The 27111-nt window shown below is 38.1% G+C and overlaps 3 protein-coding genes and 1 long non-coding RNA gene across 5 annotated transcripts; 2 read left to right on the top strand and 2 right to left on the bottom strand.

The window, feature by feature from the left end:
* The first annotated feature begins 47 nt into the window (after window positions 1-47).
* LOC149020752 (uncharacterized) lies at window positions 48-18983 on the top strand. 2 transcript variants are annotated; one of them, XM_089148969.1, is made up of 8 exons: window positions 48-429; window positions 577-754; window positions 8629-8974; window positions 9697-9882; window positions 16610-16699; window positions 16870-16928; window positions 17982-18132; window positions 18236-18983. In XM_089148969.1, exons 3-8 carry the CDS (start codon window positions 8642-8644, stop codon window positions 18317-18319), a joined length of 903 nt encoding a protein of 300 aa, XP_089005095.1. In that variant the 5' UTR covers window positions 48-429; window positions 577-754; window positions 8629-8641; the 3' UTR covers window positions 18320-18983. The 2 variants fall into 2 exon arrangements, with proteins under 2 accessions (XP_089005095.1, XP_089005094.1); XM_089148968.1 differs by having other exon boundaries at window positions 48-754.
* Window positions 18984-19084: 101 nt separating this feature from the next.
* On the bottom strand, window positions 19085-22009 carry LOC149020751 (28 kDa ribonucleoprotein, chloroplastic-like). Its single transcript, XM_089148967.1, is given in 5 exon segments — window positions 19085-19339; window positions 20217-20498; window positions 21151-21252; window positions 21338-21751; window positions 21753-22009. Coding segments are annotated over 5 exon segments (960 nt in total). The 5' UTR covers window positions 21849-22009; the 3' UTR covers window positions 19085-19273.
* A 197-nt stretch (window positions 22010-22206) lies between these two features.
* On the top strand, window positions 22207-26482 carry LOC149020750 (uncharacterized). The gene is made up of 3 exons (XR_016172243.1): window positions 22207-22274; window positions 22380-22442; window positions 26396-26482. It is a non-coding gene; the product is annotated as an uncharacterized LOC149020750 (long non-coding RNA).
* Window positions 22535-26636, bottom strand: LOC149020749 (putative galactinol--sucrose galactosyltransferase 2). The gene is given in 15 exon segments (XM_089148966.1): window positions 22535-22985; window positions 23066-23154; window positions 23236-23462; window positions 23565-23699; window positions 23814-23881; window positions 24153-24294; window positions 24376-24629; window positions 24631-24787; window positions 24872-24991; window positions 25080-25187; window positions 25277-25368; window positions 25484-25532; window positions 25643-25733; window positions 25845-26116; window positions 26456-26636. Coding segments are annotated over 15 exon segments (2277 nt in total). The 5' UTR covers window positions 26635-26636; the 3' UTR covers window positions 22535-22691.
* Between the last annotated feature and the right edge of the window lie 475 nt (window positions 26637-27111).

Here is a 27111-nt window from a genome sequence, read left to right as displayed (position 1 = left end):
TTGTATTAGTATGTCTTGGTTTTTTTTTGCATACGTTTTAATTAAATCTCCTTTTACGCGACACAAAGATAGGTCAAGTCCCACCACCAAGGGATTAGCGCTGGGATTCATACAGGGTTACGCTGCTTACGCCTCACTGGCTATCGTGGGCTGATTTTCTCTTTTAATACCTTTCGAATTAATCTCATCTTTTTCCCCTTTTTTCCCTGGTAATTTCATTGTCCACGTGTTATCCCTTCAATTTTCGCAATAATTAAGACGAGGAGGAATGATATTACAGCCACAATTTTCTACAACCCAGGGTTTCTGCCGCTTCTGGAATGGGGATGGCGGCGAGAGAGGTTGCCCTCCGACAAGCACAAGGGTTTATCCGTTTGGATCGCTGTATTAATGGATATTCCAAAATCGCATCAAAATCCAATCGCTCTGGTCTCCTTCTCCGTCGTCTTTCCTTACTAATCCTATGTTTACATTTCTAGTTTTTTCCCCTTCTCTTAGTATAAAATATGTTAGGGTATTTTTGCCATTTCACCCTATGTTCTGCCTATAAATATGCTCTATTGTTTCAAACCCTAGATCACATGGAGAGGAAAGGGGAAGTGGAAGGAAAGAAGGAGAAGGTAGGAAGGGAAGAAGCAAATGGTGGTGATGTAACTTTTCTTGCATTGGGAAATGAGGACAAGAGTATGATGGCTGTAGTGACTGCTGGTCAAAGTTGATCCAGAATTTGTGTTTCTTATATCAAGCAACAAAGGTAAGCAACCTTGATAATGAAGTTCTTGTGCATCCTTAAAGCAAGTATGGTTCTTAAGTTTTGAATTTAAGGTGGCTGTGGTGGGTCTTAGTTCATTAGATTGGTTTTTTGTAAATCTGAAAATTTTGACTTTTAGATTCTACAACCTCCATCCACATGTGATGAAATTTTCCAACTCACATGATTCTATTCATTACATATGTTGAATCTAAAACAAAATACTCTTTGATTGAGGTAGAGAAAATCCAAATTATTTCATTGCCAAATTTTTTTTGGAAAAAAAAAAAAATTTGTTTTTAGATCCATGGCACATGAATTTAAACATGTGGGTTGAAAAATTTTCTTTCTATGTGGGTGGATGATCCATATCCTCTTCTTTTCCCTTTATCACAACTATGAGATTAGGTGGTGAAAAAAAAGCATGCATGGACTTATAATATATGACTTAGAAGACAGCTATATGATTTTGATTGGAGAGTAAGGATCCATGTGGCTGATCTCATTAAGTTGTGAAAAGGTTATTTAATTTTGTTATGTGATGATTTACATTGAGAAGGCCTTTTATTTTTTCTAGCTTATATATCTTAAAGCTTTTGAGGATCAAAGGATTTAATCAAGGTTAGATGGAATAATGTAGAGCTATGCATGGGTTTTCATCGTATTGAGGTACTTTGGTGGTATAAAATATGGATGTGGGATAGATGGTGGGCATACATGGTTTAATTTATTTGTTTATTTACTTTATTAAGTATTTTTCTTATTGCTTTAGTTGTAAATAATTGGAATATTTTATGTAATATGCGTATTGCATCTAATTCATATTGGAAAAGGAAGCCCACAACACTTTTGTGTAGATTCTTGCATATGCCTTCTCACATCTTACCCTCACCCATGGACTCAACACCTTCTCTCTTCAAGAAACACTCAATCTATACTTATGAAATCCAACATAAGGGAAAGGAAGCCCACAACCTTATGCCCTTTGATATCTCACCCATTGGCCTAATAATGATTCTCTTCGTCAAATGCCCACCTTATTCGACAATTTGCTATCTTCCCTTGTTTTTGGGATCTCGAATGGTACTAAGTTGGCGCAAGGTCTCTCCTGGAGCTAGCTTGACTAGAAGGAAATAAAGTTGTACCTTCTCTACAAGTCATGACTTTTGGATGATTGGTATTCATTTGATCCTAAGAAGTGGAATCAGATTGGGTGGTCGCCGATTCGAGTCTCTCCAGTGGTATGATTTTTTTTTGGGGGGGGGGAGTTAGGTTCTTGACAGTAGTGAGATGGTTCAAGGTGTCACCCTAAATCTTGGCTTGAATCGGTATGTGTGTTGGATATGCTATAAGGAATAGAGTTGTGCCTTCTCTATAAGTTTGGGCTTTTGGATGATTGGCCATGCTGTAATTGTAAGGAATAAAGTTGCGCCTTCTCCATAAGTCTGGGCTTTGGGATGACTGACAAGTGCTTAATCCTAATACTTTACTCGGGGTGCAATATTGAACCATGATGTAAGCAATTTGACTTTATATATTTGTGTTTTATGTATGAGAGATTGCATGATGTAACACGATAGGGGGAGTCTCCCAATCATGGTTTCCTTATTAGTTTGGGGTTATGGTTATTAGTGGTTTCCTTATTGGTTTGGGTTTTTGGTTATTAATGTCCTAATTTACGTGAGGTTTCTATTAAGTTTTAGGCTTAATTAGGTAAGAGTTAAGAGCTATATTTCCTATTGTAATTCTATTTTAGGTTATTATGAATTTGTGCTTGTTGGAACAGTAGAACACATATTCTATGGCCCAACCGTGTTCTTCAATTATTCTCCCTCAATTTCTCTTTGTTCTTCTTTCTGCCTAGTACAGTGGGTATAGGTCTTGGGATTGCTTACATGGTATTAAAGCCATGATCCATTGTTGGTTTGAGAGTTGTTTAAGGTGTTTGGTTTGTAAACGAAATCCTAGTTCTTCCTCATTGAACAAGGATCTCATTTTTTTATTTTGTATGGGTCAATACAACAATTGTGATGACCAGGATCTCTTGAGAAGAGAAGTTTTTTATATGGGTCAATACAATAATAGTGATGATCATTGTTGGTGGGTTCGTAAGCAAATCTATGATTGAAGAGAAGTTTTTGTTTCTTTTTTGTCGTTTTGATGGAGAACTTTGTTGTTCTTATCTCATTCTTGGAGTTGAATGTGGGCTGAATACTGTAGTTGTTGGATTTCCGCCATTGATTGAGTATGGGTGGAAGATGGTATTGTTGTGTTCAATTCCAAGCTTTTCCACCTGTAGTTTGCAGAAAAATTTACATGTGATATTGGTCTTGTTGCTTTGATTTGCTGTTATTGATTCCCTTAATTTTCTGGTTTCTTTTAAAGGTTTCCAGTTTGAGTGGGTTTCCCATAATTCTGCCTCCCCTTTTTTTGGTTCCTTATCGCAAGGAAAAGAAGAGGCAATCATGTTATTTGGTCTATTTGTGGGTTTAATTTCCTTTTGTGTTACTGGAGATGTTCTTTTATGTGTCTTTTAGATTCTTTTTTATTTGGTCACCAAGATTACCATTCTAAAGATAGTTGCACTTCCTTTTTTTCGATTCCTAGATTTGCTCTCTTTCGTGAAATATCTAATTAGGATTGGTTTCTTTTTTTGTTTCCTTAAATTTATACTTTAGTTCACCCTATTCACCCTTTATTTTTAGCTTACTTTCCTTCCATATAATCCACCTCGCATTGCCTTTTTGATATCTTGTTTTTTTAGGACAACTTATTTAATGATTATTTCCTACCTTAATCTGTCTCTATATCTTTTCATGCTATTTACATTTTGCCATTGAGAATATTCTCCTTCCAAGTTTATCCTTTAGCTTTTCTTTGTCTTTCCTTTTTGGGATTTCTCTAATTACATTCATACCATTCCCATTTCAATTTGTGATATTTACAGATTTGCCATTCCATCTTTAAGTTGGGTCAGCTTGTTGATTTTGTAAGCCCATGAGCTGTGAAAAAAGTTTGGAACCCATGATTGAGTTGGGATGGATAGATTACTTACTAATGTTGTCATTTGGTGGATCATGGATCACATCAGTTTGGGATTTTATTTGTTGTCGTGTGGGAATGATTGAAGACATATTGGGATTTGTTGTGAAATTTGTTGAGATATTCGTCATTTAAGGTGATTATTAGTGCTTTTGGTCAGGTGTTATAATACACATGAGTGGGAGATTGAAGATGTTGACCGGAAGAAACTTTTTCTGGATTTTAATGGACCCAAGAGTTACGGAGAACCAATTTGGGTTTATGCCGGGAAGATCTACAACAGAGGCTATTTACTTAATTAGGAGACTTATGGAAAGGTATAGAGAATGTAGGAAAGACCTTCATATGGTATTTATTGACTTAGAAAAAGCTTATGATAGAGTCCTTAGAGCGTTAATTTGGCAAGTACTAGAGAAAAGAAGTGTTGCAAGTAAATATGTAGATATAGTTAATGATATGTATGATGGTTTGGTGACTAGTGTTAGAACAGTGGGGGGACAAAGTAATGAATTCCCGATAACAGTTGGGCTACATCAAGGGTCAACTTTAAGCCCATATCTATTTGCACTGGTAATGGATGAATTAACCAAAGACATTCAAGATGAGGTCCCCTAGTGTATGCTTTTTGCGGATGATATTGTGTTGATTGATGAGACACAAGTGGGGATTAATACCAAATTAGAATCATGGAGAGTAGCTTTGAAATCAAAAGGCTTTAAACTTAGTAGATCGAAGACATAATATCTAGTTTGTAACTTTAGTCATGATCGGGCAGATGATGAAGTGGTGATACTTTGGACCTAGGTTCTTTAAAGAGATTCCTCAGAGTGATTGTTTTAGGTACCTAGGTTCAATTATAAGTAAAAGAGGTGATTTAAAGGATGAGGTTTCCCAAAGAATTAAAATAGGGTGGATGAAGTGGAGAGGTGCGTCTGGGGTCTTATGTGATCGGCGTATTCCATTAAAGCTTAAAGGAAAATTTTATAGGACCGTTGTTCGACCAGCTATGATGTACGGTGCAGAGTGTTGGGCTGTTAAAAAGAACCATATAGATAAACTCAGTGTAGCAGAAATGAGGATGTTACGATGGATGAGTGGCAAAACTAGGATGGATAAGATAAGGAACAATCATATTAGAGTTGGTCTGGGAGTTGCTCCCATAAGTGATAAGCTTAGAGAAAGTCGTTTGGGGTGGCACAACCACGTTCAACGGAGACCTATAAATGCTCCTGTTCGGAGAAGTGATATAATCCATATTGAAGGAACTAAAAGAGCTAAGGGTAGACCTAAGATAACCTTAGGAGAAGTGGTGAGAAAGGATATGTATAGCTTGGGCCTTGTATCTAGCATGGCCTCGAACATAATTGATTGGAGGGCAAGAATCCATGTAGCCGACCCCATTTAGTTGGGACAGGGCTTATTGTTGTTGTTAATGGACCCAAGAGTGAGTCTGATTGTTGGAGTGCCTTCCTTGGGGTTTTGTGGTCATTGGAGGTACACTTTTTTATGGATTTTTTTTTGTGGCCATGGGAGTGACACTTTCATGAGATTTTTTGTGTACGCATTAGAGCTGCAATTTTATGGACTTTTATGTAGCCTTTAGGGTGCTACATTTGGTGGATTTTTTTGTAGCTGTTAGGTGCTACATTCGATGGACTTTTCTATTGCCTGCTATATTTTGAGACCTTTGGGAAGGGTGTTCGATTTTTTTCGTTGGTTACTGCGAACACCTTCTAGTTGATTGGGGTTTTGATTTGAGCTTGTTGGTGTCTGATTGCTACATGAATCAAGACTGGTGCTGCCGTTGAAGTTTATTTTTATTTGTCCAAGCTGGAGCTTTCTTTGTGTATACTCCATTTTGAGAGGAAGTGGCAGAGATAATGAGAGAGAACATAATGTAACACAATATGGGGTGGTTTGTCTTATTGGTTGGGGTCTTTGGTTACTAGTGGTTTCCTTATCGGTTATTAATGTCTTAAATCTAAGTGAGTTTTTGTGCTAAGCTTTAGGTTTAATTACGTAAGAGTTTGAAGTTATTTTTGAGTTATATTTCCTTTTGTAATTCTATTTCAGATTTATTATAAATATGTGCTTGCTGGTATGGTAGAACAAACAGATTCTTAAATATGTGCTTGCTGGTATGGTAGAACATACAAATTCTATCTCCAGCATTCAATTATTCTCTCTTCTTCTCCGTCAATTTCTCTTTCTTCTCTGTTACCTATTATTGGTTATAGATCTTGGGATTGTTACAACATTCGTCCATATTTAACCGAAGGAACATATTTGTTGATGACATTGCTTTTGTAGATGAGGAAAAGGCATTGATTAATAATAGTAAGTTGAAATTTCGGAGGTCTGTCTAAGAATCAAAAGGCATTGAGATAAGTACAATGAAGACAGAGCATGTAATGTAAAACTTCAGCCATATTGAGACAATTAATGAGGTGGTGAATATTGTTGAAAAGGAGATCTCAGAGGAAAAGTATTTTAGATATTTGGGTTCAGTTCTGAATAAAGTGAGGTAAAAAATGACAGATGAAGGGGATAAATCTTGCCGGAGTGTTCTGTGACTTAGGGGATCAAGATAGAATGAATGAAGTGGACAGATGTGTTTGGACTTTGGAGTCTTCTGTAGTCGATGTGTTTCTTTAGGACATTTCTATAAGAATGTCTTACAATCAGCTATAAGAATAGTTTAGACTGTTGGGCAATTAAGTTTTGGAGAGGTGAGATGAAACTGCAAGGATAGAAGAAAGAATTTGTGACTGAAGTCGGTTTATGATAAGCTTCAAGAGTGTCTGTCAAGGGTGGTATGATCATGTCCAATGGAGGTCTTGGGCTGCACCAGTTCAAAAGAGCGATTTCATTCAAATTGAGGACTAAAAGATCCAAAAGGAGGTTTAAAATGATCGCAAGAAAATTAGTGACGAAAAACTTGCATGATTCAAGCCTTTTTCTCGAGTATGGCCTCGAATAGGGCTGATTGGATGGCAATGTTCCATGTAGCCGAACCCACATAGGTGAGAGATTTCTGCCTTGTCATCAATGGTTCTGAGTTTCTATCTTTTACTTTTATATTATCTAAACTTTGTTTTTCAAGAAATTCTTGTAGCTCAACCCATTTAGTATGGATAAGGCTTAGTTGTTGCTGTTGATTTTGGATTAAGAGTATATTTTTTTCTTGTTCGAGTTGGCAACGTTTTCTTATTGTTTGTGAAGTCTTAGGTCATTCAGAACTTTTCTTTAGGCAGGACAAAATGGGTCAGATTGGAGCTTTCCTATTGGTTGGCTGATGAAACATCTTATTTCTTATTGGGTGAATGGTGGCTGACCTGATTTCCTATTAATTGGATGATAGAGTGGCTTATTTTCCAGTTGGTGGGCTGATGATGGATGTCAACTCTCTGTTAAGCCAAGCAAAAGCTTTTGGAGTCGCTATTAGAAAATGCACTATCATCCAGGAAAAAACTGTTCAGTTTCTGAAATCTGGTTGTGGATTCAAGGGAAAGGGGTAACAACCAAGGTACAACTTTACGTCGAAATTTGAATTTGGCGAATTTTTGCCGAATTTCTACCATTTCGGTGAACACCAAACCGAAACAATAAACGATATGCGAGATTGCAAAATATCGCTGAGATTTCGGCATATCGACAAGATCTTTATTTTTTACGACATTTTGGCGATTTCTCGTGATTTTTTAGGCTATTTCTTTCGCGATTCTATAGCGGAATCTTCAAGGTCAATGTACAATCTTACCAATTATGTCCCAATGATTCAAGACTCAAAAGGCAATGTGCCAAATGTGGTTAGGGAGGAGAGTCTACATAGAATAATTTCTGGAAATAATTCAAATTAGGCAAACATTTTGTAGCAAAATCTTCAAGATTAATGAACAATCTTATCAATTGTACCATAGTGATTCAAGCCTCAAAAGGCAACGTGCCAAATGTGGTTAGGGAATAGTATATACATGAAAAATTTTATGGAAAAATTTAAATTATGAATGGATTCTGTAATAGGATCTTTAAGGTCAACGGTTCATCTTTTCAATTATATCCGTATGATTTAGGCCTCAGAAGGTAACATGTTAAATGTGACTAGGAAGGAGTATTTATATGGAAGAATTTATAGAAAATAATTCAAATTTACTAAATGTTGGCATCAAATTAGGGTAGACACCAACTTTCAGCCCAAAATGACCAAAAATACCCCCCGAAATGGGGGGCGAAATATGCCAAATATTGGGCAAAATCTCGCAGAAATATCGGCGAGATTTCACCATTTCGACCGGTTCGCTAGGTAGTGAACCGGCGAGGAGCGAATTATCGCACCTTGGTAACATGACATTCATGGACCTCCCATTTGAAAATAAAGAAGTTGATTTTTTTTTTTAAATTAAATAAAAATATTTAACATAGTTCTGATTAGCATTGAACTTCAAGGGATTCTTCAGAATTTGGTCTGAGAGTTAAGTATTCTAGTCCCAGTAAGCATTTCATGGTTTGCCTTCTTAGAGGCACAAATGTGGGTGAAAATGAGATCCTATTGACTCAAGGCCCCCACGCACTCACAACAAAAAAGAAAGGGGTTGGAGGCAAGCTGTAGCCTTGGGCTTTCTTTTAATTTGTCCTTGGCTTCATGGTGTGATTTGTCTGTCTTCTGAGCTTGGACACTATTCATTAGTCTCTCTTAAGTTTTTGACTGATGCATGTGATGACCTTCCAAATTCTCCCTAGTTATTTTCTTCTAATTCTTTAGACTCTACCCTTCCCCTCATGCTATCCCCCAGAAGGGAAATTCAAACTGATTATAAATAATTTGTTGTCTGCAGTTTTAGCAATTTTATGATGCCAGATACTTCAGTTCCTCATGCTGAACACAAGGAGCCAGGGCCTAACTACTTTGGTTACCATACACGAGAAATAGTTCAATTGTTATCTCAAGATGAGGAATTCCTTTCGCCATCCTCTTCCCAGACTCATGAATCACCTGCAACATGTGCAAAGGTCCAAACTAAGAACATTCATGGTGAATGTGGTAGAGAAACCAAAAGTCATGCTGCTTCCAGTTCGTTATTCTGTGATGGCATAGGAGATGGGTTACCAGACTTTAAGAGAGAAAGACTAAAGGCATCCCTCAAAGAAAGTGTGCTGTTCCTGAATAAAGAAGTCGATGAGGTATGCTTGAAGGCCTTATTCCTTTTGTGCATATCTGAATGTAGAGTCTATTCAATTGTTGAAAAGAAGGTATTAGAAACAAGCTATTCATTTAAAACAAATGATATTAGAAATGGGGCAGACCTCTATGGGAAGTTTCTTGTTGTCTAGTTTGTCATGATAACATTGACTGCTGAAGTAGACTGGTGATGAAGGGTGACATTTTGTATGGCGCATATTGCAGAATTGCGACACTGAAATGACTGAACCTGAAGAGGTAGAAAATGCCAGTTAATTTTGGTGACAGTTTTTTATGTTATCCTACAGACTTTGGGGCTTGGGGGATGCATCTCCTCTCAGGTGATCCAGAGGGGCAATATGTATGATATGTGGAAATCAGAATACAATATTATGCTATTATACAGTTGTGGATGTACAGGTGTGTCTATATATGCTAAGTGGGTCCTAAGTAAATTCCTGCATTCGGTTTGGTTTTCAAGGAGACTATGAGTTTTGGTTTTGATTTGCCTCTGTTTTCAGAACTGTATGATTTAACCTAAAAGATGAACGTAGGTTTTCATATTCAGTGATTAATTTTTCTGAAAATATTTTATCGCAGAATATCATTTACTGAGAATGTAATGTTGATTTTTTGTCTCACTTACTTTAAGCACATATGGCAGCTCATGACTATTCTCAATTTTGAAGAATTCTATGCCATTGATATAACATGTTGAATGCAGATGGTAGGTCCTGTCATGGCCATGTGCAAAATAAAAGCATTTCTGAGGGAGAAAACGGGTTTACCAAGCAGTTCTAATGCATCTAGCGCAGACTTGAATGAACCTCCTTGTAAGAAGCAGAAGATGTCCCCTTCCCGTTCATTGATTGATGGCAAGATGCCTGCTGAAAAGGAAGATTTTGGGGAGGTCTGATTCTATGCTGCTTCTCCTTGAATAAATTTCTTCGACTTAAGTCTGATTATATGCCTGCTTCTCCTTGAAGAAATTTCTTTGATTTTTTTCCCTGCAGTTATATTAATCACTGGACTTAACTTCATCTCCAGCCTATAATTGAAAAGTGCAACAGGTGCACACATTATTGATAGGGCGAGGAAAGTGATTTTTCTTTAGAGAAAACATAATGCCAATATGCCGGAACACTGGTATTCCAGAACCCCAGGGAGGTTGCCAGAACCCAGCAGTCCTGTCAGCAACCCAGAGAAATTCTGCCAGCATAGGGGCAGTTTGGTCATTTTGGGTGCCCGTGGTGGAAACCTACTTGACTAAAGTAGAACAATAAATTTATTAGGATTCTAGTCCTGCTCTTATTTTTATATTTGAGTTAATCTTTGATTAGCTTATGAAAGAGTCTAAGTCAAGTTAGGAGTACCAATTAGAGAGGGATTCCTTTAGTTGTATTCCAATTTCCAATTTCCAATTTCTACAAGGAGTCTTGTACTACTATTGTGTGTAATTTGAATAATTCTAGGATAGGACATGTGAGAGTTCTTAGTAGAGTGGGAGTCCCAAAGTAGAAGTCTCTCTTTGTTTAATTTTCTAAGTTGGGGTCCTATCTTAAAAAGTATTCCTTCTTAAATTAGAAGTCATTAAATGTTTGCCCTTTTATTTAGTTGAGTCCTAGTTTGTTTGCTTTCCAGTTTAAGTCCAAGTAGAAGTCCTAGTTTTATTCACCTTCTAATGTTGAGTCCTATTTTGAGTCCTATCTATAATCTAGAATTCTATAATCTAGTACATGTAAGGCTATAAATGTAGCCTCTAGCTTGTAAAGAGGATAGATTTTGAATATTGAATAAACTGAGAATTGAAGATGAATATTGGAGTTGGGTTCCTTGAGGAAGGAACCCTGCGGCTGTTGTGGAGTTCTGTTATTCGAGTGCCTCTACCTCCCTCTCTCTCCTACAAGTAAGTGCAATTAAACTCCGACCCCTAGCCCCTACCTTTCTCCTTTCTTTTCTGTTTTGCAACTTTTCTTCTTCCCATTCCCCCAGCCTGCAACAGCCATAGTTCTTTCCCAAATCCTATACCCTAGGTTAACCCTCCCATCTCCCAATCCCTTTAGGAAACCTTTTCCCCCTCCACTCCCATAGTTTTCGTTCCCAACCTTGGGCCTAACTATCCCCTTAAACCCTAGAAAGTGTGAATCCATTCTTCTTCCCCTAAACCCTAACCCCCGTATCCCCCCCCCCCCCTTTTTTCTCTGAATTTTTCTGGAATTTTCAAACTTCTCAAAAGACGTAGAAGTCAAGGTCAGATCTATGACAACTAAGCATTAGATCTGTCTCTTAACTTTATGAAACTCATCCTAATCCTACTGACCTTCCCGCTCAGTATCAGCCCAATCGGACCAACAAAACTGTAGTCTAAACCCTGATTCTTTTTTGCTGCCCTGAAGCCCTAGAAACCCTAGCCTTCTTTCGCTTTGATCTTTCAAACCCTTCAACCAAAACCTAGTTCCTTTTAGAATTTAGAATTGTTATCCACCTTCCCTCCTTTACCTTCGGCCTTAACCCTGATTCTAGCCGCCGTTTGGAAACCCTAATTTTCTGAAACGCTAAACATAGAAATTCAAATCTGAAATTAAATTACAGCAAGGATCCAGTTGAATTTCTTTGAACCCTAGCTTCCATCCAATACCTGAACCTTGTTTATCCTATTCCCATCCCCAAAATCAATCAAAAGCAGCCCTACCCTATAACCACAGAGATGTAAAACCCTGACTTTACTGCTGGTTCCCTTGAATTGATGCTGAAGACAAACCCTACATTTGGGGTTTGCAGCAGCTTATCAAATTAAAATATGTAATTTATATTGGAACATTAGGCAACTACATTCTTTCCGGTGGTGTTTGCTACTTTGGGAAAATTGTACTTTGAAAAAATGAAGGGGAAATTACAGGATTACTTGTTTTTACTTTTTCCTTTACAATACTAGTCAGTCTTATGTTTCATTTTGCAAAATTATACAAATTTAAGTTTAGGTTCACAAAGGTAGCCACTACAGATGACCTATTCTCTGGCAATGCTGTCGGTCGGATTGGCTTAAGACTGAGAGAATCAAACTCCCCACCACCCTTCATTTCTTCTGATCTCGTTGACCCAATTTTTGGTTGTGTGGTCTTGAACTTGTTGGATCTTTCTTTTTTGGCGGTTTGTCCGTCTGTCCTTTTGTAATGCTTGTGGAATCAGATACAAAAAGAACAGTGAACTTCCATTGGTTTCAAACAAAGTTGATGGAAAGTAGGAGGAAGGTGAAGTAATAATATGAGCTTCTCTTCTATTCAGGCTTCAGATTGATGTCTCTGGGGATATGTTTTTTTTTGTGGAGCTGTATCAAAAGAAGTGGAGGAAGTTGGGTAGAAGGACAAGTCACCCCCCCTTCTCTCTCTCTCTCTCTCTCTCTCTCTCTCTCTCTCTCTCTCATATACACACACACACCCCTACAAACGCCCACTCATGCAGAGTAACAAAATTGATGTCTTCGCTAACCTGAGAGTCTTAAGATTCCTATGTCTTAGTGACCTGAGGCCTAGCTCAGTTTGTTACCTTCACATCAATTTGCCTAAATATTTACCTCAAAAGCGTAGATTCCTTTTTGTTGAAAACATGGATTGAGGTTTCCTAATTAGAATAGGATTATGTTTCTTAATAAGTCTAAAGTTTTATTTTTATATTTCCTTTTCCTACTTAGAATAGGACTTAACTAAGTTGTAACTATAAATACCCTATTGGGGTCTTGTGATAATATACTTTTAGATGAACAATTCTTCACATTACAACATGGTATTAGAGCAAGGTTTTGTTTTCATCTTACAGAGAGAGGTGCTGTAGAATTTATTTTTTGAAGTCGCTATTCACGTGTTTGTTTTCTTTTTGGATATCCTGGAAATGTGTATTTGGTGATTAAGTGCATGTCCAGGAAAATTTTGTCTAAGGAGTCTGGTATTTAAGCGGACCGGTTGCGTCCCTCCAGTCTTTCCTGGAAATTTTTCTGGTGTACTTTGATTCAACAATATACCAATTGGAGGTAACCTAAGGAGATAATTTTCACGTGAATTAGTGGGGGTAATTTTAAAAAATTACAAGGACTTTTTCGTAATTCTGAAAAAGTTCAGGATTTTTTTTCAATTTGCGACAATTTCAGGGACTTCTTGAATAATTTCTCCTTGCGATGATAGTTGATCCCATATCTCCTTTATTTGGTACATCTGAAGAGTCCTATGTCTTCCATTCATAAGGATCGTGAGTTTTTTCACTTTAGATAACCATTGTGAAACTTAATGGGACAAATTATCTTAAATGGTCTCATTCAATTTCCCTCGCTGTTGGTGCTCGTGGTTTTACCGGCCATCTTGATGGGACTTCTACAAAACCTTCCACACCTGATCTGCAACTTTCCAAGTGGTATATAAATGAATGCTTGGTCATGGGTTTTCTCATCAACTCCATTGAATCTAGCATAGCAGAGAGTTATCTCCTCCTTGATGCGAAAAATATTTGGAAAGTTACTAAAGATACATACTCCAGAGTTGGTAATGATGCACAATGCTTTGAAATTAGACGAAAAATCAACCAATTACAACAGAAGGACCTTCATCTTTCTCAGTACTATTACACTCTTTGGGGATATTACCAGACTTTAGATTTCTATGGGAAGTTTACTCCGAAGAATGCTGAAGATGCTATTGCCTATCAACAATGGGAAGATAAACAAAGAGTTTATAATTTTTTGGTAGGATTGAATATAGAATTTGACCAAATTAGTGCACAGATCCTTTCTAAATAGCCTTTCCCTTCTCTGGCTCAAGCCTATACCATGGTAGATACCGAGGACAATCGAAGGACAGCTATGGTATACACTCAAAACATCTAATAGATCTACATTGGTAGCTGGTTATGGCAATAATAAATATAGTTTTGGTAATTTTTGCCCTCCAGTAAAATGCGAGTATTGTGGAAAAGAGTGTCATACAAAGGACAAGTGTTGGAAGTTGCATGGACGTCCAACAAATTCTGGTGGAGGAGATAGAAATGGAATCAAAGGCAGCAATCAAGCATTTGCAAATCAAGCCAGTTCTGACACCTTGAGTATTCCAACACCTCTTTTCTCAGATGAGCTCCAGCACCTTCGTCAATTGATGTCCAGACTTGACTCATCTTCTTCAATACCGACTTCCAGTACGAATATAGCCTTTGTTATTGATCCCTCTGTTGATCCACAAATCCCCACAAGTATTTTTGGTTGTCAGAATGTCAATTTGACTTATCCCTCCTGGGTAATCGACTCTGGGGCAACCGACCATATGACACTAATGACAGACTCATCTACTTTGTTTCATACTTATTCATTTGTCCTTATTGCTCAAGATGTTCGAACGACTAATGGGTCTCTCTCCCTTATCTCTAGGAAATAGATCTGTTTGCCTTCTCTTACCTTCTCTAATGTCATGCATGTTCCTAAGCTTTCGGCTAATCTTTTATCTATTAGTAGCCTTACTAGTGATATGAACTGCAAAATAAGTTTTTTTCTTTCTCATTGTGTGTTTCAGGACTTGAAAACAGGGCTTACGATTGACAGTGGTTGACAAAAAGGGGGGCTCTACTTAATGGATGGGAACCCATCAGCTCTTTCTACAGTCTCTAGTTCCACCTCCCGTACATTTTTTACCTTATTACAGTGGCATAATTGTCTTGGCCACGTTCCTGTTACCCATTTTGTCCAAATTTTTTCCTGATCTGATTAAAAGGTGCAATTTGAATGATTTTTATTGTGAGGCATGCATTTTGGCCAAACAAACCAGGCATGTTTACCCTATTTCAGATAATCGTAGTAAATTTTTTTTTCTTCAGTCATTCACTCTGTGTGTGGGGTCCTTCTCAGACCGTGTCTGTATCTAGTCATAGATGGTTTGTTACCTTTATTGATTGTTGTACTAGGACCACATGGGTTTACTTCACCAAAAAAATGACTTTTTCTCGTGCTTTCAAAATTTTAATAATATGATTAGGACTCAGTTTGGGGTGACAGTCAAAATCCTTCGTACGGATAACGGAACTGAGTAGTTGGGTGGCACATTCCCTTCCTACTTAGCGAACCATGGCATCATACACCAAACTAGTTGCGTCGACACTCCACCTCATAATGGGGTTACCGAACGCAAGAATAGACATCTACTTGAGGTAGCACGTTCCCTTATGTTTTATATGCATGTGCCTATTCGGTTTTGGGGTGAAGCCGTTCTTACTGCGGCATATCTAATTAACCGAATGCCTTCCCGAGTCTTAAACCAACGTTGTCCCCTTGAGGTTCTTTTAGGTACAGTAGTCTCGCCTTTGTCTGGAACCATCATGTTCATGGAAAGTTAGATCCTGGTGATGAAAGTGCATTTTATTGGGTTATCCTCCTACACAGAAGGGGTATAAGTGTTATCATCCTAGTTATCGTCCTTTTTTTGTCTCTATGGATGTTGTGTTCCAAGAACAAATTCTTTTTTTTCCCCTACACCTTTTCAGGGGGAGAGTTTTAGTGAAGAGGTTCCAGTGTTGATTCCTCCTTTTGATATTTCTCCTGAGATTCCTGGAGATGATCCTCCTTTGGAAGATGGAATGACCGGACAAGAACAACTGGTGGATGATATACAGGGGGAGACTAGACCTCTGAAGACCTATAAAAAAAAAGCAAGTGACCCCTTCTGAACCAAGCCAGTCAAAAGCTTTGGTTCCTGGCTCTGAACAATCCGTGCCTCCAGGTGAGTTTGTCTTTGACCCTTCTTATAATCCTAGTTTGGACTTACCAATTGCATTAAAAAAGCAGCCTCGAACTTGCACCAAACATTTTATTTCCAATTATGTTTCATATCAGTCTCTATCTTCAGAATTTCAGTTTTATTTCCTCTTTGTCCTCTACTTCTATTCCTAACACTTGGCAGGAGGCATTTGTGAGGTACTATGGCTTAAAGGGCTGTTTTAAGAGGTTGGGACAGATTTGGAGGTTCCTATATAATTATACTCAAATAGTAAATCAACAATCAGCTTAGCTCATAACCCAGTACAGCATGATAGGACTAAGCATGTGGAGATTGACAGACATTTCATCAAAGAGAAGCTTGAGGCTGGGCTGATTCATATCACCTTTGTTACTTCAAATGAGCAATGGGCTGATGTGCTCACAAAGAGCTTGAGCATGAAGATTTTCAATTACATTATGAGCAAGTTAGGCATGATAAATATCTATGCTCAAACTTGAGAGGGAGTGTTGAAAATAGGGACTGAGGTTTCTTAATTAGAATAGAATTATGTTTCCTAATAAGTCTAGAGTTTTATTTCTAAATTTCATTTTCTTGCTTAGTATAGGACTTAACTAGGTTGTAACTATAAATACCCTATTGAGGTCTTATGAATAATATACTTTTAGAGGAGCAATTATTCACATTACAACACTTTTGTTGGTGTTCAAAAAATAAAAGAGGAAAAAACTAAATAAAAGGAAAAAGTGTAGATTTCTTAGTGACCTGACGCCTAGCTCAGTTTGGTCTTATGTTTTTTACCAAAAATTAAATAAAAGGGGGGGGGGGGGAAAAAAGATGTAAGGGATCTTGACTTGTACCTTTTTTTTGTTTGTTCCCTTGATCTTTCAGGTGGATGACGATCTGCGGGTTATTTTAGAAAATGGTGGACTGGAGGTTGAGGAAACTGTCAAAAAACATTCTGATGAATTGTTTGCAAAGGTATTTTTGTAAATTCTTTTAATGTGAAGATTCAAATAGACCAGCAGAAGTTTGTTGTGTCATTGAGGATTATTGAGGTCTACTGTGAGGCATTTGAGTGACACGCATGTGCTATATCAGGATCTTCAAGGTGATTATGTTTGCCACACTAAAGTCTTCCATTTTTTCAGCTAGGGCACATGGAGCAGCAGCTTGAAGATCTTCTGGATACTGTGATGTTAAAGAGCAGGTATAATGCTTTTCATCCGCCTGTTAGGGGGGAATAAAATGATTACATGGTGATTCTTCTCAATTTCCGATAAATATCTTGGTCAATATGTAGTTACCTGTTAGAGTTTCTTTCTTCTTCTTCTTCCCTTTTTTTTTTTTCTAAAAAAAAGAATAATAATAAAATAGAGGGAGACTGCTTAAAGAGCAGGTATAATGCTTTTTATCCTTCTGTTAGGGAAAAAAAATAGAATATATGGTGATTCTTCTCAGTTTCCAATACATATTTCTTGGTCAATATGTGAATCCAGAATCTCTAATGCTTTGGCAAATACCTGTTAAGAGTTTCTTTCTTCTTCTTGTTCTTTCCAATACATATTTCTTGGTGATTTTTTTTATTTTTTTATTTTTACAAAGAAAAATAGAGGCAGAGACTGCTTAGATTTGTTTTATATGCTCTCTTCAACTCGTTGCAGCAATGGGGAGCAAGGGAGATGCAGGCAATTGTTTAGGTTTCTGGGGACAGGGAACAAGTCTCTTGTATTTTCTTGGGGATAATTTATGCAAGTGGTGATTTAATGTTTTCAGTATGAAGTAGTTCTTTATTGACAGGAAAACAGCAGAGGTCAATGATGACTTCATTTTCAGTGACTAAAGATGTGTCTTAATGTGTCTTAATGGCCGTATGGCAGATACGGCCCCAGAAACCCCATATAATGCAGTGGAGTAGGATTCATGGTCTGACTGCCGACCGAAGTGGTTTAAATGCTACCAAGTCAACTGAGTTCAGTTATGGGGCCAAGATATAAGCTAATCCTTACCCGAATAACCCAATATACGTTTTCGGGTGGGCTTTTAAGTTAGTGCATTCTTGTGTGGTATTGTATGCATGTTTTGTTAAGGTTAACTTGATGCTCTACTAGTAGAAATGTAGGGGCTTCTTCAGACAACAGTATAGTGTGTAGATGAAATATTGCTAAATTTGCAACAGACACTTTCAGAATTTTTTTGAAAAGTTCCCTTTAAATCTTTTCGTGATGGTACTTTGTGAATTTTAAAGTTCCCTTGATTCCAGGTCAATGACCATTACTGAGAAGCAAAAGCTTCGCCAGCTTATTCAGGAGCTTCCACCAAAAAATCTAGACCGTATTGTCGAAATTGTACAACATAGGAGGCCACAAGATTGTCGACCTTGTGACGAGGTCTATATTGATTTGGAAAACGAGGTAATTCTTAACAGGGTACTTTGTCATGAATTGAGTCTACTCTAATTTTTCACTTGACAGTTCTGATCTCTAAGTTTTGCTGTCTATATATGGTTCATTGTAGGATAATGTGACTCTTTGGAGGTTGTATTACTATGTCGAAGCGGTTGCAAGTGCCAGAAAGCTAGTGGCAAAGGAGGAAATTTAAATTTCTTAAAGAGGCTTCATCACTAGTTTTTTTTTTTTTTCTCTTTCGAGTTTCCAGTTGTAATACCCAGGCGATCAGTGCTTCCTAAATTTTAGATGGTTTTTGGTGAGATTAAGGAGAAGGAAGACCTCTTGATATGAAATGGAACATCATCAATGTGATGGCTTCCAAGCTCGTCGACTGAAGGATCGAGTTTAATGTACATTCTGTTTGTTGATGTTTAGTATAGTTAGATCCGCGATGATTTGTTAGAATGTGAATGCCCTTTAGACAATAGATACTAATAGATATAGTGGAAAATTGTTGTATATTGACGAGGTGGTTCTGTTATAGAAGTTGTCCGCAAGAAACAATGAATGAAACTTGTACATGTTCCTGTGTATTGGTGGTGTTCGTGAATCTAGAGCCCTTTTTCTTTTTGATCTGATCAAAAGCCTTCCGTGATGTTGTTGGTGTTACTTAGAAAATTTAAAATCTTTTCTGTGATGTTACTTTTAAAAATGATCTTGAATTGTGCTCAGAATTAATCAAAATAATACCATTATAACTATAAGTGATACGTACGAGCCTTTCATTTACATTAATTTATGAGCCAGGCGCTGATTCTGAAAGGACTTGCTGGAAGGATACAGCAAAAGAGCCATTGAACCGAAGAAGGGCCTTCATGCAGATTCCTTTACAAATACATCATACAATATGAGCTGCAACTGCTTTGAGTGGATGAGAAATGATTATAATTATTACTGTCATTCGAACTCAACAAACTGAAGAAATAAAAGAAGATAGTTAAACAGAGAGCTTGTCAAGAAAGGATCTCCAATTCGGGAAAAACAAAAATATTGCCCTATTACAATCTATATGACGCAAAACAAGGTCACCAAAATAACCCCTTGAAAATCTAAATCACAATTCGTGAGATATACTCGGGAAGATCCTTGGAAACATCTCTCTAAATCAGAAGGAGCCACGCCTTGGTCTTTCCTCTGCAACGTTCACTCTGATGGCCCTCCCATCCAAGCTCTGCACCAACACCATCACAGAATCAAATTGCTTCTTTCATTAAGGGTATTATGTATAATCTTGCATGCTTTTATAGCCATGACTCGACTGTCTGTCTACATGATAAAAATATTTGGATATGCTGAAATTCAGATATTTATAATCTGCATCACTTCCTACTAATAAAGATTCTTGGCTCTTGGTTGTGGAATATGCCTTAGCTGTAATAGCCATGTCAATAATGTCTAACATCCTCTAAACTCAATTTGAAAATCAAAGAAGAAATTATTATGATCATCAGTTACACGCTAACAAAATCCTCACAACTGATAGATGATACCTAAGAAAAATTTAAGCTTAAATCATACAGAAAATGGGAGGCAGCAAAGATTGGTGATGAGATAATTTCATATAAGCCCTTCACAATGTATTAATCATTCAACATTAAAAACTGCAATCAGGTCAATTTGAATCTCTAACCAATAAAAAATGACTCTCAGAGAACAAACTGAATGCCAATCCCCTGCATGTATACGACATCCAAAGTATTGAAGTAGCATCATGCTGAAGGGGAAAACAGAAATATAAGGTCTTAGGTTGCTTACCCATTGCAGCATCCTGAAATTACATATCTCTGGATTCGATTTATTTGGCTTAACTACTAAGCTAATCAGTTTGGGTCTGACAACCATACCAGTAACTAGCCACAACCCCGACTAATGCCCAAAAAAAACGTTAACCAGGCATGCTAAGCAGGCGACATTGAAGCATGCAACATTAAATGCAGACAAAACCGGATGGCACCCAACAAAACAAGGCAACCATTTTGAACTATCACATTAAGAAAGCCTCTAAAAGAAGTACTTCTATCAATTTGAATAGAATTGTCTGATTTTACCTGTCCATCAAGAGCAGCAATGGCATCATCAAGCTCGGATTGTGAAGACATTGTAACAAAGCCAAATCCACGTGAGCGTCCAGTTTCCCGGTCAAATACAACCCTTGCATCCACAACCTTGCCATGTTCACTAAAAACCTGTTCCAGGCGAGCGTTATCAACTTGCCAGGGCAAGTTTCCTACATACATCCTGTATGAAGTTTCAAACACTCGAGGGGGTCGCTCTGCCCGGGACCCCCTTGGAGTAGCCTTGTTCACAGTCAAAGCCCTGCTACTTACTTCCTGTTTAAAAGCAAAGAAGAAATTTGCAATCAAGTTAACAAAGCAATAAAAGCCAAATGGCCTCCACCGGTAATTGTACAGAAGAACTGCAATATACCCCAAACATCTTCAGACAAATACAATAGAGAAAACTAGAACTTCTCCCATGACCTGTCCCTATGACGAACTGTCAATTCAACTCTTTCTGATGCTATGGGATCATTGACTGAAATAAGAAATAGAGCAAATATACGGCAAGCTTTATAGCACAATTATGTTTTCACTAACATTTAGTGTATTATCAGCAATCATTGAAGCGTTTTCATAATTAACAAAACTATCATCATGAATGCAAATTTAAACAAAACTAATGCTTTATAGTGTATTATCAGCAATCATTCTAGTGTTTTCATTATGTTTTCATAAGTAACAAAACGATCATCATGAATGCATAAACTTAAACAAGCCACTCACAAGTCATGAATAGATGTTAATGAAGTGGTTCTACTACTACTACCAGAAAACGCGAACTCAAAACACTACAGTTCAAGATTACACAAATGAACATCTTCATTTATCACAGGAATCAAAGAATTTATCGTTTTCCCTTTGTTTTCTTTTTACTTCTCTTTTCTTCATTTATCGAAGGAATCACAGGTAACAAGATGCTTACGTAGCGGTGGAACATTTCCACAGCTTTCTCCGCTTCTTCCACGGTGCTCATCGTGATGAATCCGAAGCCACGACTTTGATCTGTTTCTCGGTTGTAAATTACCTAGAAAACAAAATAATTAACACCCAACAGCTTCAGATCTGTATAGAGAAAAAAGAACACTAGCATCAGTAACGCAGTCAATTACCTCGGCAACCTCGACAACTCCGGCTTGGTCGAAGAGCTGAGCTAACTTCTCGCTGTCCATATCATAAGGTAAATTACCCACAAACAGCTTGGCCTCTTCAGGTGGTTCTTGGAAAGCCTGTTCCCCACCTTCGAAAAACCCATCTCCAGCACTGACTTCACTATCTTCGACCTCGCTCCCTTCTAAAACCTCATCCTCGCCTTCAACCTCCCAATTCGAAACACGAGCTTCAGTCTCCTCTTCAAGAAACCCTTCCCCAACTTCGCCTTTTTCCTCCTGCTGAGCCCAGTCAGAGGTCTGGGCCACAAAAGCGATCAAAGTAGATGGGAATATTCTCTTCTTCAGAGATAACGAAGCAGAAGGGCAAGTGAGGTTAAGGAGTTTTATTGGTTTTGCAGGGAGAGAGACACAAGGGGTATACCGTTTTGGTGGCAAAAACGGCTGAAGGAGATGATAGGCAGCCTTCTGCCATTGACAAAGGCTTGAATAGATTTGTAGAAGCAGAGGCCATAGCAGAGCAAGCGATAGAGAGATAAGGCTTGAGAGAGGTTTAAGAAAAAGTTAAGAGATGGGTCTTGCGCAGCAGAACCAGTCACAAATGCTAGAGCCAGTGGAATATAAGGATTATCAGAAATCGAAATCTCTTGATATTTTCATCATTTTGAGAGATTGTATGAGATAACTTCAACTTCCGAATAGTTCTTCGAAGCCCTAAATGTTGTTGGGCCCATGGGCTTCGAAATTAACGCTGTTGGTTGATTGTTTTATAACCTTTAGATCAAAATGGTCCAAATATTTGACGGCCACGATTGCATGTTAGGCCACTAACCGTGACATTCAGCTTTACGGCGAGTCACACAACGATAAATGCCGATTTTCCGCGCGAACGACCAGGAGCGAGCGAGAACGGCTAAAGAAGTTGCAGAATTCCTACTCTGTAAGTTGTCGAATCTCGATCTGGAAAATCTCTTTCATTTTGATAGCTCACGCTTCTCGGTTAATAATCGTATATACTCTTTCTTGTTCACAATTGTACCATCAGAAGTATTTCCATACGCTCAAAAACCTAACCAGTAACTTGGATCCTAAGAAACAGTTTGCAGAGGTAAGAAATGCCTTCCTCTATTGATCCAGTTATTGATTTTAAATTCTTGTGCTCCTAATGTTTGAATGGCCATTGTAAGATAAATTGCATTGTTTTGATGTTTTCGAATTGTCTGAACATATATAGATGTTACAAGCTATTCATTTAGCATAATTCGGATCGTAATTTTGTTAATACAGATTTTCTGAGTACAAACCCAAACAAGATCAGATTATCATCTTTTAGTTACCATAAGCAGCCCTCAGTACTTCAATAGACGAATTCAATTTCTCTGAAATTGTTGTCATCTCCATTGCAGAGTGGAAGTTCCAATGTCAAGAGCTGATTGTCAGCATTGTGGTTAAATCCCTCCTCCTTTGAGTCCACCAAACAATATTTGGGTTTTGTGCTTGAATACACTCCAAAACAACCACTTCCTTTCGCTCTGATTTTTATTGTGCATCCTGAACGGTCATTCACACAGTTCAGAGCTTCAACTGCTCCTCCAGAGTTATACATTTTAGTCAGTCCAATTGGCGCAAAATGGACATTTTGACTGTATTCCTGGTGTAATAAACCATGTCAGTATTAGGTGCACTAGAGAGATAAAACTAGATGAGAATCAGATTTTCTAGAAGACTGACCCTTATTGGAGATATTGTGTAGATTTCACATTGTAGAACTCCCAAACTAACTTCAGCATTTCCTTTCCTTGGTAATCGGGAAAGTGACCCTAAATGTGATGTTTGAGACTGTTAGAAGAGGATATATAGTTTTAGAAATCAGATTCTCCATGAAGAGATATGTAAATTACCTGAATTGAAGGCATATACCGCACAATCTCCTTTCCAGTTTTCACCTGCAACATCTTCAAGAAATTCAACATTGTTGGGACTAACATGACCTGAAAGGGATGAAGTCTTAGTTGCTGATGTATAGTTCTCATGAGCTGCCTCTCTCAGTGGCCAGTTTCCTACTCCTTGGCAGTTGAAAACACCTATGACTCCAGACAACTTGTTCAAATTCCAAATCTTCAGCAAGCTGCAAAATTTGATTTGGGTCATCACTAATGTGATGAGACTCGGGGGGAAAAAAAAAATTAACTCTTAACAGTTGAAGAAATGATGTTGAAGTCCAACTGACCTTCTGCCATCCATGATTGGATCTTCAAATAAACAATCCCGAGTAGGTCGACCAGCATATCTAGCTCTTAGAACAGATCCATTTGGTAGCACCAGTTTTTTGAGTACTTCAAAATTGTGGTTTCCTGGGTGGTCACTGTGCAAAAGAAAATTGAACTGGTAAAGAACAGTCGTCCTTGCAGGTAGAGGGGAAAGGCCAGAATAAATACCTTTGACAAATTCTTATAGGGATTCTAACGTCATGATTTACCTTACATACACCCCACAACCACCCAATGCTCTTGCTGCACCATGGAACTCAGCTGCAGTATGTTTGCTCTGTGAGAAAAAAAAGGAGAGTAATCAATAGCCGCAGATATCATGATTAGAAACTTAAGTCTAGAGTAATTTCATCAGAACTCAGTAATCTTATGGCTAGTCTTATGACTATTTTGCAGTTAAATAACAAATCTTGCATAACAATTGGTATGTTATTAGGAGTAGTTACCATCCAAATTGATCAAATGGATCAGAAAAGTTTTTAAGCCTCACAGATTTGACATTTGGATGAATGAAAATGAACACGCTGGATTAATGGAATACATCTTACATGGAACATATCCCAGTCTGGTACCACAATCTCCCCTAGAAGGAGACTGTTGAAAGTGACAGAAGCAATATGCAAGGTCTGTAAGTTTGGCTCCCTTGGCATGAAATCCTCTGATGCTCTCGCAACTGCACTCTTCCTCGAACTGAAACATCCACCCATTCAGAACCTAGCCAGTAATATTTAAGTACTTTCTTCAGACATTACTAAATGCAAGCACATCTACCTGTAAATGTAGTCAGAATTGTGACTCATGCAGCAAATTATGTTGTTGTCCTTGAAATTCCTTGCTACTGAAGCTTCCAGAGCTTGCTGACACTTCCTGGTCAATGAGACCCGCCCTCCATTGCCGGAACCTAGTGTTTCTATCAGATTCTGTACATCCACCTTCACTCCAGCGACTCCACAACTGGCAAGGTAACTGTGGAGATCATCATAGAATTCGAGAATTTTTGTGGGGTCTATCATTCCAACTCCATAATTTCTCCAAGCTATCCATGGCAATGTCTCTGATATTTCCTATACTACTGGGAGACTGAACTGGATATACAATCCTGGGATTGTATTTCTTCATTGCTTTGGATGTTGGAAGGATCCCTCCCCAATATCCAAGCAAAGCATGCCACATGTATACATACCTGTGAGGAAACAAAACATTCAAATTCTGTGAGTACTGCAGTTCCTTAAAGAAGCAACCAAATTGATTGGAATCAAGTTCTTACTTCAGCCCATATTTCTCCTTAATGGTTCTGATAAATTCACAGAGATTTTTGCAAGAATTGTTAGAGCCTGTGTCCTTGAACTTAATGTTCTCCTTGATATCAGCTAGTCTGGTTGCAAACCTACATATTATAAAATGAAAGGAGTTAGTATTGATAAGAGTTGCTACAAATATCTGATAGGCAACAAAATGATGGATCGGAAACTTACTGTGACCCTTCAAGGAATGGTTCACCTTCTTTACTGAACTCATTTATGGTGTCTTGCCAACCATCATCAATGATCAGGAATCTTGGAGGACAGCCTCCTTTTGACAAACTACATGAAGAAAATAGAGAACCCATCACAGTTAACAATTAGGGTGCCTGTGCTGTATTCAAATTCCTAGCTGCAAACTTATGCCATACCTCTCAAGACCTTCCTTGATTCCTTGTGGATCAACTTTGGTATAGAAAGCATCCCAAGTGCACCACCCAAACCAATCTAAGTTGTCCGGGATCTATTGGTTAAATCATTGAAAAAGAAAATGCAGGTAAAAACATTGCTCAGTTGTTCATCCTTCCAAATTCCAATGTAGAACCAAGTACACAAGTAAAATATTAATTTATGCTTACCTTCTTGTTGTTAATTAAACTGAATGTGTCCTTGTGTTTTTCCAATATCCTACACCAATTCAAAAGTGATATATAAGATGTCAACTCTGAAACTTGTGAAAAGGCTAAAACAGCACAAGACAAGATATTAGGTAATCTTGTTCTTCAGGTGAAACCCACCTGAAAGATTCATTAATGAGCTGGTAAGGGTTGTCCCCTGAATTGATGAAAACAGCTTCTAAAGATTGGGAACATTGAATGTCTGGATCTCCTGAAACAAATAGCCATTGAACGAATACAACAGAAAACCATATCAGAACCCACCAAAGACAGACTCAAATTCCTTAACATGAAAACTACTAAACTTGGCAGACCAACTGACCGCTTTCAACACAGAATTGGAGCTTATTGGTCGGAGTTCCTTGCAAACTCGTTCGAAATTGGCCATCCAACAGAGGCAGCATCAGTATGTAGAAGGTGTTTTCTGCTGTTGACTGTTTGACATCCTCATCATGGAGTGCAGAGTCTTTTCGTGCTTCTAGTAGAAGCATCTGAGTTTCCACGGGTATATCACAACCTGCATTCCCTGTGCGAGGTATCATCCACCATATTTTGTATCTGAAGAGGCACAAGATCCTGTATCCCCTGCTATGCCTACACACATTGAAGTAAAAAAATGATAACTTTCAGAACCAGAGCATTAAGGAGAACATCTATGCTTGTTAAACCCATCCCCCCTCTCTTTCTTTTTCAGCAGATTGTCATAGTTTGTTGTGGATTATTATGTTAATCCTATAATCTTAAAAATTGTATTGATTGACTAGAAGAAACCGAAGGGACCGACTAGATATATCTAAAATCATTGGATTTATAACTTATCCGGTTCTACTGGCATCAAACTGTTATGATTCTCATTTGATGGTTAAATTGCAGGATGAGGCATTATATGCAGAGAGAAGGAAATGATTTGGAAAGAAGGAAGTAGTAACTTACTCAAGCACTCCAAGGGTGAAAACATGGTGGCTACTGTTGGTAGCCGAAGTTGCTCCAATGAAAGCTGAGCCAGAAGTCGCCGGAGAAACGACAACGTTGTCTGCCACTCCATCCAGAACTACCTTACCACGAACCTTCAGGCGTCCGTCGGTTAAGGTCGGTGCAGCCGTGATAGTCATCTCGTCTTCTCTCTGTTCTTTACACTTTCCTGATCTGCACAAAAACGTTGCTTAATCTATCACTCCTCTCTCGACAATAGATATCGATGATCTAGAACGAACCCGAATAGGCAACCGCTGCCTCGACAAAGCTGGCTCTTATATATACGTATATGGTGTGGTCAACGACCGACCGACCTGGTATGTGTATAATTTTCTCTAATCCTTACTTTGGAAGAAGGCATGTACAGTTCAAACTTCAAAGGCGAAACAAGTGGTAACATGACACTGCTGCCCCACGTTTAGGCCCCTAAAAAATGGCAAATCCGAGGGTAATGCTGGGAAAGGAAGTAATTTTCAAAAAACATGGCATGTGGACTCAGGAACACTTCCCGTTGCATTTGAAATCCAGCAACAAATATGAATTGGGCTAGGCCAGGATGAAGTGGTCTTAGGATAATTTTTATGGAAAACGAAGTAGACTTTTGAGAAGACAGG

The sequence above is a fragment of the Hakea prostrata genome, chromosome 3 (genome assembly GCF_041222555.1).
Source record: "Hakea prostrata isolate BN-2017 chromosome 3, UWA_Hpros_2, whole genome shotgun sequence".
Classification (NCBI taxonomy): domain Eukaryota; kingdom Viridiplantae; phylum Streptophyta; class Magnoliopsida; order Proteales; family Proteaceae; genus Hakea; species Hakea prostrata.
Note: the sequence above shows the minus strand (reverse complement) of the source record. Positions and strands in the feature narration are given on the sequence as shown.

Bases quoted from the DNA above. Each gene is read 5' to 3' on its own strand.
- LOC149020752 (XM_089148969.1), top strand. From the start codon at position 8,642: ATGATGCCAGATACTTCAGTTCCTCATGCTGAACACAAGGAGCCAGGG. The intron at 9,883-16,609 runs GTCTGATTCTAT...TTGATCTTTCAG, and splicing joins AAAAGGAAGATTTTGGGGAG to GTGGATGACGATCTGCGGGT. The intron at 18,133-18,235 runs GTAATTCTTAAC...GGTTCATTGTAG, and splicing joins ATATTGATTTGGAAAACGAG to GATAATGTGACTCTTTGGAG.